A 19051-nucleotide genomic window follows, 5' to 3' on the forward strand; every position below is an offset into this window, starting at 1 on the left:
TGGCAAACAGCGACCACGGATCGTAGCAGGCTCGTTCGATGTACAATGTGCAGCACCATGGCCAGTGAAAACACGTAGAACGCGTTGATGTTCACTTGAAGCCGCTTCTTCCTCCTTGTCGAGACACTAAAATGTGTGAAAAACGCGGAAAAATCATCATCAGTAAGAACTGTACTGTGGGTTCTTACACACGTGCTTACTGTCTGGTGCGAGTTAACCTGGCCCCGGTTAATCACCCCGAGTCGGTCGATCCAAGCGCTGCTATCGAACACTGGCCACCGATACTATCAGGGCTATTCCGAGATCCGTTTCGAAACGGTGTCGAATGCGAGAGCTCGTCTCGAATCGAGATTTTTTCGGTATTCTAACATTCGAATCGAGTCGACAAAGTCGACATAGCTGTTCGGCAGTTGTCAAAATCAAATAGTCAACACAGCTTTGGACGTTGAATGCGAAAAGTTAGTTGTTGTCAGTAGAGTTTCGTGTTTACGAGTTTTACGAGTTTTACGGGTTTATTTTAAAATGATACTAGCGTCCTTTGTTAATAGCAGTAGTGATGATAGCGATGAGGAGCAAGGAACGATAATAAATCTTGCTTCGCATCGGCGAATGATCCGAACTACGACAGATGCGTTGGAATTGCCTGACCGAGCGTGAGTTTTGTAAAACAAGGAATAAACGAGATTAAACTAACCTATTGCTTTCTTTTTAGCTTTATTAAGAGTTTTCGTGTGTCGAAGGATATTTTTGTTAGTATTCTTCGTGATATTGAGCCAAGATTTGCTCCAGTCAAAGGACGCGGGTTGACTGTCAAAGAAAAACTTGCCGCTGCTTTGCGATTCTTAGCAGAAGGCAGTTATCAGCATGGAGTTGGACAAGACTACGTGGTAGCTATTGCCCAACCAACCTTCTCTGCTAGTTTTCAAGCAATTTTGGATGCTATGGAAGCCACACTATGCCCCAAGTGGATTTCGCTTGAGATGAGCAGTAACGAGCAACAAGAAGCAAGGCGTTACTTTTTTAGAAAAAGCGAAATACCCGGCATTGTGATGTGCGTAGATGGTACACACGTACCAATTATCGCTCCAAAAATAAATAAGGATCAATTTTACAACCGAAAAGGATTTTCCAGCTTGAACGTAATGATGGTAGGCTTATATATACGTTTTTACAATAGAAGAGCTCTTATTTAGAAGTTTCATCCCATTTCTTTTAAAGCTTTGTGATCATCAAATGAACATCCGTTACGTGAATGCCCGATATGGGGGAGCCAATCATGATGCTCATGTTTGGGCTGTTAGCATCGTAGATAGTTATTTTGAATCAAAACATCGGAATGGAGAAACCGCATTCAGAGTACTTGGTGGGTTTAAGCGATAAAGTTGTATATCAACTAAAATGTCTAATTAAATTACGATACAAATTCTTTCAGGAGATTCGGCATATCCTTCAAAACCATGGCTTGTTACGCCGAAAAGAAACGCAGCTCATGATACTCCTGAAGCAAGATACAACTCTAAACATGTACAAGGAAGGGAAATTGTTGAGAGGACGTTTGGATTACTAAAATCCCGGTTTCGATGTCTCTCAGATGCAAGACAATTGCACTACGCACCAGAAAAAGCAGCTCAAATTAAATAATTAAAATATATAATAATTAAATTTTATTTTAAAAATATACAAATAATTTGACGTTGGCTTCAAACGAAAGCGACTGAAAACAACAAAATTTAATAATTTTTAAAAAATAGTCAGGTCGTATATAAATATTTTCTCTATACATTAAATGAAGAAACAAAACCAATCGCCATTTATTAGGCTGGTGTCAGTGCTTTACCGTACGATGTTTTGTCGGACGACAGGTCTGCCAATTTTTCTGTAATTTTTCAATTTCTAAGTCGATTAAATGAATTTTATTATTTTTCTCAGATGAAAGCCACAACTCCGAGTTTATAAAGTCCAACTTTGTTGACAGATAAAATCGGATGCGTCCATCCGATAAAATCAAATGATTTTGATTTTATCGTGCGAAGAAATCGTACGAACCTTGCAGCTGTCAAATCCCATACATTTTCGCCTGTCAAAACATCGTGCGGTAAAGCAATGACATCAGCCTTATCCAGTAATCCAATTATCTTATACTATCAATGTAATTAAAACTAGCTATTATATCTAACTTATAATTAACCATACAATTATGATAATGAACTTAATATTACTTAGTTTTTTTTTCTTTAATTCCACGAGTAATTCTTTAAAGAGATCGTTTGATAATTTTTGTTCTTCTCTCAAACGTCGCAGCTCCACTGCAGTTTCTTCATTCGAGGCAATTAATTTTTTTTCTACTTCGATCTTTTCCTTCATAATATTTATCATATCCTGATTCTGTTTTAAAACATCGTTCAAACTTCGTTTCCTTTGGAATGCAGGTTTTTGTCTATTACTATTTGCTAAAATTGTAGGAGTGTTTAACTCGCTACTATTACAATTTTCGGAGGAAGCAACTTGCGGTTCCTGTCTTTTTATATTTGCCGAAGAACCTTCCTTACTAGTGTTACCGGGGGACGCAATTTGCGGTTCCTGGCTTGCTGTATTTGCAGAAGCGCTTGCGTTGCTGCTGCTACAACTTGCGGAGGAAGCAATTTGCTTTTCCTGGCCGGTAGTAGCGATTGGCAACCCAAAAGTTTTAGCATCAATGCCAGTAATAGTATTATGAAGATTTGTTAAAGCAGCTACACGTTCTTCTAGGTCGCTGAGACGCTTTACTTTGTATGGACCACCTCCTGTACCATTTATAGCACTTTTGTTGCATCTCAACTTGTGTTTGGTGTTGTGCTTGTAATCTGCCCAAACCTATGTAAAAAACAACAGATGATAGAGGTTATGCAAATACTACCCAATATATTCAAATGAATGTGTTTTACCTTCTTCCAAGCAACGACCGGTTTCACTGGAGGTCCCAATGCATTTAAGTTTTCCGTCAATTCCTTCCAAAACACATCTACCCAATTCCCTTTTGCTGTGGCTCTTGCGACCTCCGGTTCTGCCTCCATTGCATCTACTAATTTGTGCAATTGCACTTGAGTAGAGTACTCGTTATGTCCACCCGAATTGTTCATTTCAATACTACCACTAAAAGCAAAATAATCGTCTGTTAAAATATATGAATGAATCATTTTTCAGAATACTTACACAGCGTTGCTCCAGCAAAATTAAACACGATTTTACTTCTAACCGCTTTCAATCAGACTATTGGAGTAGAATTGAGGGGGAAAGGAATGGTCACCATAGCAACCATAGCCCGCTTGATTTAAATGAAGATTCTCTACAAAACATCGTCCCGTCTGACCGGACTAAGCATTAATGCTCCTCAGGCACAACTCTCAATTACAAATAGTTATTTTTTATCCACCATCCAATTGAGCAGATATCATATCAGAATAACTTGGATTAGGATTTGCCACACAGTTTAATACAGCTTGAGTTCTGACCGGGCGGTGGTTTTTAGTAAAACAGCCTTTTTATTTACTAAAACTACCGTAATAAATTCAGTAAATTTTAATGCATATTATTTCCTCAACATGCACCTGTGTAATCGGACCTTTTAACCTATTTTTTTTATCAAAAAACCAAAAATTCGATTTTAACAATAACAATCAAATCGAATTATCGTACATCACCAAAGGTTTATTGAAACCATTAAGCGGTAACCCTTAAAACACTGTTGCATACACCTTGATAAATCTCGAATTCGAATTTGGTAATGCCGAATATCGAATCTCGAACATAAATCTCGAACGTTCGGATCTCGGAATAGCTCTTTATGTTACACCCGGTAGCAACCGATGATCGCCGCGAAGTTCAACCGCCACCGACCAACTATTTACACTGCGTTGCAGTTTCTGTACCTGTCGATAAGGGTCATGTATTGTTTAAACATTGTTTAATAAACTTCACTTCGATTCCGACACCCACACCCGCGAAAGCGTTATTATTAACTCGCGCTCCCGAACAAGTTGCTTCGATTTCATTAAAATGAAAACAAATTTTGGCAATCGAAGCCACAAGACGTTTTGCAGACTGTCAGTTTATTGTTGCCTTTTGAACGGGAAGCATCGCAAAATCAAGTAGGAAATTTATTTATTTTATTTATTTAGTTTAGTTTGTTCAATGGACAATTTAGTCTGTTTGAACTTACAGTTACTATTACATTTGAGTTTACAATCTTCTATGAAAACAGAATCACAACATGAACATTTTTAGTTAGTGGTGGACGTCCATCTTAATAGTATGTTGGTTTTAAAATTAGTCGTGCTAAGATTGAAATCGTGGTGGGCACTGAATATGTTGAACATTTTGGACATAGCGATGATCGGGGCGTTGCTGGCATATGTCGTAGTTGTGTGTGGGATTCTGATGGCGTCTTTGGATCTCAGAGCCCTTTCCGGCGCAGAAATATTTATTTTGTCTAGTAGCGATGGTGCGTCAATTTCATTGTGTAGTAGTTAGGCTATTAGGTAGCTTGGGCTACATTTCGCCTGTGGGACAGGGGTTGCAATCCTAGTAGTGAGCAGCGGTCACGATAACATATCGGGTCAGTCGGGTTGAGCCATGGTGTGTAATAGAGAGCTATTTTGGTGAACCTGCGCTGAATTGACTCTAGTCTATTTATCCAAACTGCGGAATATGGCGTCCAAGTGATAGAGTTAAATTCTAATATTGAGCGAACTAGCGAGGTATATAAAGCTTTTAGGCACATAGGGTCCTTCAAGTCATTAGCATTTCTCATAATGAAGCCGAGTATACGATTTCCTTTGTCTATCACAGTTTTGTAGTGGTCATTAAATGTAAGTTTGTGGTCAAGAATGGTGCCAAGGTCTCGTATTACGCTTTTACGGGCCAGTTGATGATTATTCAGGGTATAGTTGTAGGTTGTTGGATGCTTTTTCCGATATAAGCTAATAATGTTGCACTTACTGACGCATAAGGTAAGAAGGTTGGACGCACACCAATTGGAAAACACATTTAACGAAGCTTGCATTCTTTGGCAGTCATTAACACTATTTATCGTACTGTATTGTTTGATGTCGTCTGCATACATCAATAGGGGTTGGTCCGGAATGGCTAAGTAGAGATCGTTTATGAAGAGAATAAATAGTAGTGGACCCAAGTTGCTGCCCTGTGGGACACCGGACTTACTTCTAAACTCCTTTGAAACGGTGTTGTCAATTTTGATGCGGTATTTTCGTTGGCTTAGATATGAGGATAGCCAGACTACGACCTCCTGTGCTACCCCTAAGCGAGTAAGCTTAGCTAACAGCAAGTCATGATTAATTGTGTCAAAGGCTGCTTTAAAGTCTGTGTAGACTGCGTCTATCTGACCTCCTGATTCCATACATTCTATAGAGTTCGAAACAAATTGTACTAGGTTCGTGGACACTGACCGCTTTGGTACGAACCCGTGTTGGTTAACAGATATGTAGTTTTTGCATGAGAATAATAGTGCGTCGTGGAGAATGATCTCAAATATTTTGGCACTCGAGCATAAAGATGTTATTCCTCTATAGTTATTTATGTCACTTTTTGAACCTTTTTTTGTGTTTTGGCGTCATGTATGAGTATTTCCATGCGTCAGGGAATTTGCGCAAGCGTATTGAGGTTTGAAGCAAGTTACAGAGAGGAACACAAATGGCTTTTGCACACTTTATAAGTGCAGACGATGGGATTCCATCCGGTCCAGGGTTATTAGAGGGCTTTAGTTTATTTATGGAAGCCAGCACTGATTCAGGTGTAACACTTACGTTTGCAAATGAGAAATCTAGGGCAATTTCTGAGCAAAAAGTTGGCAGATGTCATTTGGCGTGGAGGCTTAGGTGTCATTAAGAGTCATTGTTGTCGGTATTGTAGGCTGTTTGCGTTTGTTGTTAACGTATTTCCAAAATGCTTTGGGGCTTGAGTAGAATTTTTTTTGCATTTTGTGCGTGTATCGCGTGTGAAGCACGTAATTGAGTCGCCGGTATCGATCAGTGGCACTGTGGAAGGTTATTCTGTCACGCTCGAGGCCCGATCTGTTGTATCGTTTGTAGGCTCTCATTTTTTCTGCTTTAAGAGCTTTTAGCTCGTGGTTCGACCAGGCTGGATATGTTGTTCGTGTCTGGATCTTAGGGCAACATTCTGCAAAGGTGCTGTTTATCTTGGTGATAAAAAGTTCTGTAGCCAAATCGATGTCTTGAGAAGATTCGCAAGAATTCCAATCCATGTTTTGTAGTAGTTCACTCATTTTCATATAGTTTGCCTTGGAGAAATGTGAAATGATGCTTAAAATATTACTGCTGATACTTAGGATATATTTTTAAAAACATGCATATTTTCAGAATGTTCCTTGTGACAGAAACAACAGGCGCACGAGGGGAAAAGGAATTGGGAGTGGCCCTGTTACGGACGGACGATAAGTCCTGTTCGAGTTAAAAAATCTGTTTTCAAATTGGCATGTCAAAATATAAAATTTACACACAGACAAGAAAATGAAAGTAAAGGAAGGAAAAAATAACCAACAAAGATGGCCATAAAATGCTTGAATTGGCCAGAAAAGGTTGTTGGTTTAACAGAACAACCACGAGTAAAGTTTAGGATAAACGTAATCATAGAAACAGCGATTACCGCTGTTGTTGCACCAATGCAAAACTCGCATGTAAATCACGGTAAAGGAAACGATTGTTACTTTCGGTACCAAGTACAATCGTGGACCAAAATACACTTGACTTCCCGGACACGATTCATCGGGAACGAGATGTGTAAGCATGCGTGCAACGACAGCGCTAAACGTATGGCGCGACAAATATTAATGATTAAATCAAAACATGGCTTGCTCAAAGCATGGGAGCAAAAGACAGGGAAAGCGAGATCGCTTAAGGCTACAAAGTCAAGACGCCACACGTATGCGTACGCGAAACAAATTCCACATAACCAAAATCCAACAATAAAACATTGTAGAACGAACGATCGCGAGCGGGCGCGATCTAACAATGTTGTAACAAGTACAAAATTCAGCTAACCGAATTCCAACAATACAACATTGTAGAAAGAATCGCGAGCGTGCGGGATCTAACAATGTTTTATCCAGTACAAAATCCAGATAACCGAATTCCAACGATACAACATTGTAGAACGAACGATCGAGCGAAGCAAGAACGCGTCGATAAACAATCTTCAAACAATTGAAGCCCGATCGACATAAGGGTTCAAGTACATGGCCAGCATAAGATCCGAATACGTGACATTGAATCAAGGGCAGGCTAAACACAACATTGAAGCCTATTACGAAAGAACTAAATTCAAATTGAAATATAGTAACGCATGACCAAACCATGCGAAAGTCAGTGAGTCAGGCCAAAACATAAGCATCTAAGCCAAGACAACAATGTAGTCACAAATGGGACTGGTCGATTTCAAGTTCAACAGAAAAAATGCGGATATGTTCGAACGAACATGAATGAACATGTTGAAACAGGAATTTACGCGAATCTTACGCAACTTCAAACAAATCTGGATTCTGAAGCGAGATCTTCTAACTCGCTCGCGCTCTTTAGTCCATAGAAACCATTTAGGTATATAAGATGGACAAATTTGGAATAAAATCAGACTTTCATGGGAATCCATCCGAGGCGGTCACCTTGACCGTCTTGGTACGAGGCTCGTGGATGTTCTCATCATCTTAACGCTTTAGAGGAAAGGAAGTTCGGTCTAATCATTTTTTACTCTTTCAGCAACCTTACCCTAAGGACTTAGGAAATCTTGAGAGCGTCCCCTCCGGCGTCGGCATAGTCACGGCACGGACCAAACTCTCAGAAAATCCACAAGTTCTATTCCCTCCTTACCCCAAGGGCTTAGGAAATTTCGAGAGCGTCCCCTCCGGCGTCGGCGTAGTCACGGCACGGACCAAACTCTCGGAAATTCCGCAAGTCCATTTGCAACCGGTTACGATTTCTCCGTTGTCGGCGTAGTCACGGCGCGGACCGATCGTACCGAATCAACCTTCCTATCCGAAAGATTCAGGAAAATTCGAGAGCGTCTCCTCCGGCGTCGGCGTAGTCACGGCACGGACCAAACTCTCGAAAGATCCAAAGTTCTATCCCATCCTCGGTCGCGATTTCTCCGTCGTCGGCGTAGTCACTTAAGACTTAACGATAATTCGTCGGAATCTCTCTCCGTTGGCGGCATAGTCACTGGAGACGACTGACGCACACGGTCAAGCTACCTTCGCGCTTGATCGGACAATTCCACGTCGTTACAGGCCCCACGAACATGGGTGCGCACCACGAAAACCGGAAAGTCTATTCTTCTGTGGCCAAGTAAAACAAAAGTGGAAGTTATAAAGGAAATGTTGCGAGACGCAACAAGCCAGCCGCAAACTCATTGGACCCGTTTCGAATGTAAGATTTTGCGGAGGTGCGAAACCTTCTCGGATGCCGAATCTGCCTTGGAACAAATGTCTGGGCAATCATCTACCGAAGATCAATCATCTTCCGAAGATATTACACCCAACAAAAAGAATACGGCGATTTCATGTTGTCATGTTGAAATGTTTCGTTGCGTTTGAACTTTATTCATTTACTAGGTTTTTTAGGCCAGGTACCTGGCCCGTCGGCAGTCCCTGGTTCCCCTACCGCCCTTTTGATGGTTCCATGTCGTCCCCGTTATGGTTTCAATTGTATCGGCAATTGCCGAACGGTAAGGGGGTCCAAAATACGTATTGCGGGATCAAAAATAAGATACGAAGTAATCTGACCGTCTCCCTGTTCGACCAGAGCCTGATCTTGACGCACAGGATATCTCCGTTTAACTGAAGCCCCTATCGATATAAATGTAAAAGCACAGTTATATCGAAAAATGTTACAAAAAAAATCAAACCAAACGTGTTTATCAAACAGCTCGGATAGTAGGATTAGCATGTACTTGAACCGAGTTACAGCATATTGTACCAGTTTCAGTGCTACGCAGTACATGCAAGCCTACGCATGTCCTGTGGTTACGCCCCTTTTTAAAGTGTCGGTCGGACATGAAGCACAAAGCAACCTTTGCAAACGGTAAAATGTTGTCAGTTGGTCAGTCAACTGTCAAAATATGCGCAAATGTGTTTTTCCATCGGCGAGTAAACAAATGATTGAAAAAATTTGCGCACTCGGTATTGATTGCAAGCGGATGGAAAACAGTTGTTTGTGTGTTCACCGAAATCTTATCAACAAACGTAAAACATGAACACATCACCTCTCTGCAGTTTTTACAGTTAAGCACTCAAATCGACACTGAATGTACTTTCATTTGGATCGGCTCACGAATAGTAGCGTCGATACGAAACGAAACAAAGTGACAGCAAAACTGACATTTACGCATGAGTTATCAATCTTTTGGCTCTCGTATAAACTAAGCAACTAACTCCTACTACACATGATAACCCACATTATTGCGATGCGAATTGGGTATTGTGTCGGCCAATAAGAAAAAACCACTCAAACAGAAACAAAACAATTCAGAGAAATTAAGATCACTGCTTTTATTACTTGCTACCTGAGCTTAAGCGACGGCTAGACACAGTGGTAATCGCACGAATATTCCCGCCGTCCAGCGGGAATCCCGCTCGTTGCCGCTGGATATTCTGTCGAATCTGGGCTACTTTTTCCCGTTCCCGCCACCGGGAATTCCAGCTACGTTTAAACAGCGGTTTACAGAAAAAACGCATATTGCCGCTACAAAACTTTCTCCTTCCATGCCATCTGTGGCGCATTTGCTGCACATTCTGCGGCGAATTATTCCCCGCGTGTCGGTTTCTTCTTTCTTTCGTTCCTACGGCAGAATTCTTCCATGTGTGTGACGATTCGCGAAAGGCGCAGTATCGGCGTCCAGCACACTCTGCCGCTTGCTATACCCCACATTCTTTCGCGGAAGGAACTATTCCCCATCTCTTGCCTTGTCCGTTTCGCGGAAGGTAAAGCTACCTGCTCGTACAACTCGGACATACCGTCCTATGCCGCTAACTTTCTCCCTTCGTTTCTCTCCCTCGTTTTCTTCCCATCCCTCTCATTGTCAGCCAATCTCTCTCTTTCTTTGTTAACACTACAAACTATGTTCCTTACTTTCCCATCTACCACCTGCAACCTCCCCCTTCCCCCCTCCGCTCACCAACCACCCACCACCTACCTCCCACCACCCACCGCTCATCTCTCATCTCTCATTCTCACTTCTCAACTCCCACGATCTGCCTCATACATTCTACCACCCATCTCCTATCGCCTACCACCCTCAACAAACCTTCCACCTCTCACCCTCCCACCACGTACCATACACAGCCCACCGGCATCCTCTCTCATCTACCATCTCCCATCTCCCATCTCCCATCAACAATCTCTCTTCTCCCCATCGTACTCTTTCTCACTTTGCCTGCCACATCTCCCATCGCATGCACACTGTCTCTGTCTCTCATTATCTCTTTCTTTCTCTCTCTTTCTCTCTCTCTTTTTTCTCTCTCTTTCTCTCTCTCTCTCTCTCTCTCGCTATCTCTTTCCCTATGTCTCGCCTTGTCATATTTTCCATTTTTGGCTCTCTTTTTCCCACCATCTCTTTACTGTATGCCTCTTTCCTTCTCTCTCACTTTCTCGTTCTACCTCTCCCTATTTCTTTCTCTCACTCTTACACACACTGACAGCACTAAATTCCAACAATAACGCATAGAAGGGTCGGTTTTGCTTAGCAGGGCCATTTTTCTGATTTTGAATTAGTAGCGACATCGAATCAGACTTCGATCGAATGATGGTTACTTTTCGCGCGCGTGTTTGTTGGGCCATGGTCGACCCTCGGAAGGAAAATTATTATAAGAGATGTTGGTGGCCATGGAAGTATCTCAGATGGAGGATGCATTCAATCTACAATTTTTTATAAAAAACTTATAAATGGAAAATTACAACTGCCGCCGGAAGAAAATGTTGAAAACTATAACACGGTACTTTCATACGATTTTGTGGGTGATGAAGCTTTCGCATTGCGCAAAGATTTTTTAAAACCTTTCAATAGAAGGCAACTTAATTATTCAGCTAAGGTTTTTAATTACAGATTGTCACGCGCCCGTAGGGTTGTAGAGAATGCATTCGGCATTTTAGCTGCTCGTTTTCAAATTTTACAATCAGCGATAAGAATCAAAAACGTTGAAAACATTAAAAAAATAGTTTTAACTGTATGTTTGTTTTTTTTTTTTCTTGGCGTAACGACCTTGTTGTTGGTCATGCCTGCCCCGTTAAGGGCTTACGAGACTTATTACCCCCCCTGTACGTGGATAGTCAGTCCTCTCGTGCAGGGGATGGTCCGGTCTCGGTTGGGATTCGAACCCATGCCGTCGAGGTGGTGAGCCCTGGCGCTCATGGGCCGAATTTCTAACCGGCGCTACCGCTCGGCTGTCGCGGACCCCCAACTGTATGTTATTTACATAATTTTCTGCGTTGCCAAACATCCAACGAAGAAAATATTAATCCTGATGAATTTCTTTTGTCGAATCAAATGCTAAATCTTCAAACTATACCTACAGGAAACTCTAACACAAAAGCAAAACATTTTAACATACAAACAGACATACATTTTAACACTACGCTAAGCTACGAGTGTTCAATATTTTCGTCAGTAAAATAAATTAGTTAAATCTTTACTATTATAAATAAGACTTAGTTTTTTAATATTCTAAGCTTTATAAGTAAGACTACGTTTTAACATTTTAAAATTTATTTTCTTCGATTGCGTTCGCAAGCTCAGAACGAGCAACCGACTAGCAGCTCAGAACGAGCAGCCAAATTGCATCTCAGAACGAGGTAAGAGAGAAGATTCGTAGAAGCAACCCAGAAAGAAAGGTGCCAGTGGAGTGCAGAAAGAAGATGAACGCAAGTGAAAGTGCAGTAAGCGCGAGCGACGTCGTGTGTGCAACGTGCAAGACGGCAAAGACGGAAGACGTGGTGCAATGCGATCGTTGCGCGAATTGGCATCACTTCGGGTGCGCACAAGTTTCGAGCGATATCGCAGAGAAAAGCTGGACCTGTGTGGTTTGCACGGAAGAGACGACCAATCCTTCTTCTGCTGCAACAATTAAGCCAGTTGGTTCGAGAAAGGGCAGTTCGCGCTCAAGCAGCAAGGCAAGGCAACTACTTCTACTACAGCAGCTAGAAGAAGAAGATAGGCGGATAAAAATCGCGGATCAGCTGCGGCAGAGGGAGGAAGCCTTAGAGTGGAAGAAATTGGAAAGGGAGCGAAAATTGTTCGACAAAACAAGTAGCATCCAGAAAAGAAAAATGGAGCTAATGTTGTCTAGCATAGGCGACGAAGATTCTTCGTCGGACGAAGAGTCGATTGGGTTGGCGGAGGACGCTAGGAACTGGCCGCAAGAAGCTCCGGACGAACCCCAGACGCTGAAACCGCTAGGGTCGGTAAGAAAACCCTATCAGACGGAGATGGAGGAGGAAAATGGTGGACCAGTAGTAGAATCGAGAGAGCCAGTCTTGAGTGCACGTGGCATTCTCATCTCGGCGAAGCTAGAAACAGCGATGAAGGCACGCGCCATCTCGACGCCTGCGCGCGAAGCGAATAGCCAAGTGAAAGAATGGCTCAATGCAACAACGCCTCAACTGGAACACATTAAAAGGCATTTTACGCAGCAACCTAAGCCAACATCGCACGATACGTCACTGACGAAGCAGCAGTTATTGGCTCGTCAAATTGTACCGTCAAAGCTGCCAACCTTTAGTGGGGCCGTCGAAGAGTGGTCATAATTCTCCTCGGCGTACCAACAGTCTACAGAAATGTGTGGCCTAACCGACGCAGAAAATCTCTTGCAGTTGAAGGAAAACCTGAAAGGCGATGCGTGGAAAGCAGTGTACGGTCGTTTGTTGCATCCCGATAACGTGCCCGGGGCGATAGAAGCGCTGCAACGAAGATTTGGCAAGACAGACCGAATCATAGACGCCACAGTTAGAAAGATCCAGGGAGCCTGGGAACGACTCATCCAAACAGTAAAGAAGTATTTGGTTGTGGTATTAGCTGGAAAGAGACCAATACACGAGATTCTGGTGAATGCCTTAACCGATGGTTACTTTTCGCGCGCGTGTTTGTTGGGCCATGGTCGACCCTCGGAAGGAAAATTATTATAAGAGACGTTTGGATCACGCACTGCTTCCCTCCTCTCCGCGGTGGCGGGCGAAGGTGGCTGGGTGGGATTGAGAATCTCACTCTCTGCCCGTTCCTCAGCTCTCCGCTGCCTTCTCGCTGCGTTCCGCCAATCATTGTACGCTCTTCGACGCTCCTGTTGTTCTGCAGCTAGTTCCGCTGCCCTCTCCTCAGCTTCCGCGTCGGCCTCATCCTGGCGCTCTCTGGCCCAGCGGGCGCGATCTCGCTGCAGTGCCTCAGTGATCTGTTTTACCACTTCAGTTATCCGGCTCCACTCCTCTTGGCCACGGAGGAGGTGCCACTGAAGGGTATCGGGAGTCACCGGAACTTGCTCGCTGAGCTGAGTGAATGGTTCGCATACTTCCTGGAAACGAGGTCAGCAGAATGTGGCGTGCTCTGCCGTCTCCTCAACACCTGCACTGTTCAGTCAGCAACTGGCACAGATGGAAACCGCCCTCTTCGTGCTTTCGGTCGATCCACACCGCAATGTCTGGTATAAGCCGGTGCGACCAGCGGATCCTTGACGAGGCGCCGCCAGGGGTTGCCACGTCAGCGTCCCACCGCTCCTGCCACGAACGGATGGTAGCGATCCGCTTCTCCTTGCGGATGGTCTGGCCGTTGGTGCCGAGTCCTCCACTCTGCTGCCGCTTGAAACATCTGGCGTCCTCCAGTAAGAGTCTCCAAACCGGCACTATTCTGGCGACCACACAGCACGCACGGTACGAGGCGGTGCGGAAGGCCGAAGCTGCCCTTTGCACCACTCGCCCCTGCGCCCGCTCTAGAATCCGCTGTGCCTCGCGAACCTCGACGACGGAACCCCAAACTGGTGCAGCATAACGAAGCACAGACTCCACCACTGCCGCCAGCAGACGTGTCTTGGCGCCCTTGGGACCGCTGTGATTCCGCATCAGGCGAGAGACGGCGTCACCCACTCTCTGCGCCTTCTCAGCAGCCTGCGTTAGGTTCGGAAACCAGGACAACTTACTATTCAGCAGCACGACAACGACAATGGCTCGCTTCGACACAAGGACGCGGCTCCGTCGCTAAACTCGAAAACCAGTCTCCGATCCTCCATCCAACTAGCGAGCATCCTCTGCAGGTCGGCCGGGACCTCCATCTCCTGGGCCGCGGCAGCGATATGGCTCCAGCTAGCGGTGTTGAACGCGTTCCTGACGTCCAGTGACACTACCATCAGGCAGTGGTGCACAAGGCGTCGCGTTATCGGCTCCCTGGTGTTGAGCGCGAGGACTCTGCGGCACTCCTCGACAACTCTCAAAATCGCCTGGGTTGTCGAACAACCCCGACGGAACCCGTACTGCGCCGGAGGGAGGCGAGGAATGTCCGGGGCTTCTAAATGCTCGTTGAGCCGGTCGAGCATGAGGCGCTCTAGGACCTTGCCAGCGCCGTTTAGCATCCCCAGGGGTCAGAACGACGAGGACTCTCCTGGGGGCTTACCGGGCTTCGCCAGCAGCACCAGCCGCTGTTCCTTCCACAGTGATGGGAACACACCATGGTCGAAGTACGACTGGTACACCCGCCGGAAGACCTCGGGGTGTTGGCGGATGGGACCTCAGGGTGATCTGCAATGGAGCGCTGAAGGCTGCCGAGGCCGGGCACCATCCGAGGGGCCAAGGATCGCGCTATCTCCAGAAGCTCCTCGTCCGTGACCGCGCGCGTCGGAGAAGCACCATCTTCGGCGGCCAGTGGGGTCGGCCACACGAAGGGATCATGCTGTGGGAACAAGTCGTTCACGATGCGCTCAAGCACTGCGCGTTCCCTTTCGGGAGGGACGCGGCTGCCCCGCAGGCGAGCCATCACGACCTTGTACGCATTCTCCGTACGCATTCTCCTCGGCCTCCCGGATGAGGTCATCGAAGCATTCGTCCTTGCTCGCCTTGATGGCCCGGGACAGGCGCAACCTGAGAGCCATGTGGCGCTCAGCTGCTGCCAGTCGCTCACCAGGGTCCGTGGTGGAGCGGGCGCGTACGCTGGCTACCTGGCATTCTTTCCGCAGCCTGTCGAGCTCCGGGGTCCACCAGAACGCCGAGGACCTCACCTGGAAGGCTGGACTGTAGTTGCGCTCCACTTTATGTCACCACGTTTTTCGCATACAGTTTCCAAATCTCAAAAATTTTTGGTGAAAACCGCGTCCAATTCGGTTCTTTTATTTTCCGCGTCGTTTGACACCTCACATGTACGGGAAATCGTAAAAAACTTTTCCACCAATTTCCCGACTGACAACCTGTCAAAAAGTTTTTCGCTAATATCTTTGTCAGTTTTTTACCAAATCACTCGCGGTTTCTTTCTAAAATTATCTTTTAATTTTCCGCGTTGATTGACTTCAACTTTTCCCGGGAAATCGGAAAATTTTTGGAAACTGATTTTCAGCATACGAAAAGAGGAATAACTGGCTTGTGGCCGTCAAGCGTTCATAGCGACGTGACTTTTTGATCCTTCGATGTCGGCTCTTCCTATCATTGCGAAGCAAAATACACAAAGCGTAGGATTGTTCACCCTTTCAAGGGAACGTGAGCTCAATGGAATTCCTGTGCATTACGAGAGGAACCACAGGTACGGACCAATGGTTTAATACTAGTCCGAGCGGACTTTGGTATGATGCTACGCCTCTAAGGTCGTAACCGAACCAGGCTGGTAGCAATAGGAGTCGTTAGCTAGATGGCTTATAACCTCACGAGACCGGATCGAGTTGACTATGAACTCTTTCCATTCATTGGAATACTCTCAAACTGAGTCTTGCAAGAATAGTTTCGACTCCTAAGACCAACCGAAAATGACTGGTTTACAGGCTGGGCGCTACGCATTGAAGAGAGATGTACATTTCGACCCTTTCAGGCGAACCACGCTTGGTGGTTGTGTGCGGTGTGCCCCCCGTGGGCACATGGGGCATACGTTTAGGGATTGGTTGGACCCACCCTAGCGGTGTGCTGATCGGTCCGTTTCTGGCTTAACACATGCGAGGAGTGTGATCTAAGGGCCTTACCGAGCAAACACTTTGGGTTCGTCAAGGACTTGGAGTGCCGGTACTGGTTGGGATCACACACTTCGGGTACTCACAAGTACTTGGAGTTTGGATGTAGACTTGGTGAACAAACACTTGATGTACCATCTCGGTGGTACTTCGGGTATCACCTGTTTTCCGAGACCACTTGCATGAGTTCGTGGTGTAATGGTCAACGGTTGGGGTGGTAAGTGGCGGGTCGGCGCTGCTGGGTGCCGGCCTGTTGGCTACTGCCTTGGCCGGGTTGGTTGGTTAACACTTGATTGAGCTTGCACCCGAGGGTAATGGCACTTGAAGGTGTGGACCGGGCAGCTGACCAAGATAGTAAGATGGTTGGTTGGTGAACACTTGGCGGTGCTCGCACTTGAAGGTGGGATCGGGCTGGCCTTGTCAGTTGGTGGTTGGTTGGTTGGTTGGTTGGTTGGCCCTTGGTTGTGCTGGCCGGCTGGCTGTCCATCAGTGGTGTGTTGTGTGGGGAGTTGGACATCGTGCGCCGTTGCCTTCTTCGGAGTGTTGCAGGAACGCAACTGCTTGCAGTGCAAAGAGGTTGGTGATGGAGTAACATTGCCTTCACCATTGAGTTGAGGGTTCTTAGGTACTAGCAAGGAGATGGTGTTATGGTGGTGTAGCGTGTGCGGTGTTCAATTCAAAAAATATTTCCAAGTCCGGAATACGGCTGTCATCCCCTGAGCGTGCAACAGGTCCACCACGACCACCGTGGGGCTAGACTTGGCGCGATTCCGGACTTGGGGCGATCATGATGTCCCTGAGCGGGACCTAGAGCATACATGATGTCCCCGAGCGGGACTTCCATAGACCATAGGATCCATAGACTTCTTCTTCTTTTTCTTGGCGTAACGACCTCTTTGTCATGCCTGCCCGTTAAGGGCTTACAAGACTTGTTTCCCTGTTGTACGTGTATAGTCAGTCCTCTCGTACAGGGGGAGGGTCCGGTCTCGGTTGGGATTCGAACCCACGCCGTCGAGGTGGTGAGCCCCGGCGCTCATGGGCCGATTTTCTAACCGGTGCTACCGCTCGGCTGTCGCGGACCCTCAAACGGACTGGACTGAATTAGAAACTGCATAAACAGCTCCTTGGATTTAGCTGTAGTTAATCTGGGCATGATAACAAACACCCGTAATATCGATCTCATGTTAGACACTCTCAGATCTCTCCAACTTATTAAAATTCGTACAGGAAGAAATGGCAAAGACATCGAGAGAATAATAACTTTAAGCATACATATTATTTTTTCAAGGCAGTTGAACTATGCCTGGTCCAGAAACTTAATTGAAATGAATGCTGAACAAAATAATAGCAAGTTATGGAAATTTATTGGCATCATGAAAAAAAGGAATAACCTGTACTCAAAGTTGGCAATGGACATCTCATAACAAATGAAGCAAAATGCCCACACCGGCACTTATCACTACCGGAGCGCCCTAGATAATAGATTTTCAGCTACAAACACCAACGCTATTAGCTTATTTCAGCCAAAGACGACAACTGACAATAAGTTTCCCTTGTGTCTGCCTAAAGATTTGACAAAAAATATCAAACGGATAAAATCGAAAAAGTCCACGGGACAGAATTAATTACACCACCATAAAAAGACTTCCTACTAAGGCTATCATTTATTTAAACACTATTATTAATGGTTGCTTCAAGTTAGGATACTTTCCAGACGTATGGAAGAAAGCTTAAGTTGTTGCGATCCCAAAATCGGGTAAAGATCATTCCCTTCCAGAAAACTATAGACGAATAAGCCTATTAAGCTGCTTAGCAAAAATATTTGAGAAAGTTTTCGCATCTCGACTAAATCAACATACCGATGCTAACAATCAGAGCTATTCCGAGATCCGAACGATCGAGATTTATATTCGAGATTCGATATTTGCATTACCAAATTCGAATTCGAGATTTATCAAGGTGTATGCAACAGTGTTTCAAGGGTTACCGCTTAATGGTTTCAATAAACCTTTGGTGATGTACGATAATTCGTTTTGATTGTTATTGTTAAATTCGATTTTTTGTTTTTTTTGGCAAGAAACTAGGTTAAAAGGCCCGGTTACACAGGTGCATGTTGATGAAATAATAGGCATTAAAATATACTGAATTTATTACGGTAGTTTTAGTAAGTAAAAAGGCTGTTTTACTAAAAACCACCGCCCGGTCAGAACTCAAGCTGTATCAAGCTGTGTGGCAAATCCTAATCCAGGTTATTCTGATATGATATCGGCTCAATTGGTTGGTGGATAAAAAATAACTATTTGTAATTGAGAGTTGTGCCTGAGAAATTCTGATATCAGGAGCATTAATGCTTAGTCCGGTTAGATGTTTTTTAGAGAATCTTCATTTAAATCAAGCGAGCTATGGTTGCTATATTGACCATTCCTTTCCCCCTCAATTCTACTCCAATAGTCTGATTGAAAGCGGTTAGAAGTGAAGTTGTGTTTAATTTTGCTGGAGCAACGCTGTGTAAGTATTATGAAAAATGATTCATTAACATATTTTAACAGACGATTATTTCGCTTTTAGTGATAATATTGAAATGAACAATTCGGGTGGACGTAACGAGTACTCTACTCAAGTGCAATTGCACAAATTAGTAGATGTAATGGAGGCAGAACCGGAGGTCGCAAGAGCCACAGCAAAAGGGAATTGGCTAGATGTGTTTTGGAAGGAATTGACCGAAAACTTAAATTCATTGGGACCTCCAGTGAAACCGGTCGCTGCTTGGAAGTAGGTAAAACACATTTATTTGAATATATTGGGTAGTATTTGCATAACCTCTATCATCTGTTGTTTTTTACATAGGTTTGGGCAGATTACAAG

At 44.7% G+C, this 19051-nt stretch overlaps 1 protein-coding gene across 1 annotated transcript; it reads left to right on the forward strand.

The window, feature by feature from the left end:
- Positions 1–522: 522 nt before the first annotated feature.
- LOC131293764 (putative nuclease HARBI1) lies at positions 523–1641 on the forward strand. Its single transcript, XM_058321825.1, has 4 exons — positions 523–653; positions 713–1148; positions 1219–1363; positions 1433–1641. The coding sequence occupies exons 1-4, from the start codon at positions 523–525 to the stop codon at positions 1639–1641; spliced, it is 921 nt and encodes a 306-aa protein (XP_058177808.1).
- Positions 1642–19051: the final 17410 nt, after the last annotated feature.

The sequence above is a fragment of the Anopheles ziemanni genome, chromosome 2, assembly GCF_943734765.1.
Source record: "Anopheles ziemanni chromosome 2, idAnoZiCoDA_A2_x.2, whole genome shotgun sequence".
Classification (NCBI taxonomy): Eukaryota; Metazoa; Arthropoda; class Insecta; order Diptera; family Culicidae; genus Anopheles; species Anopheles ziemanni.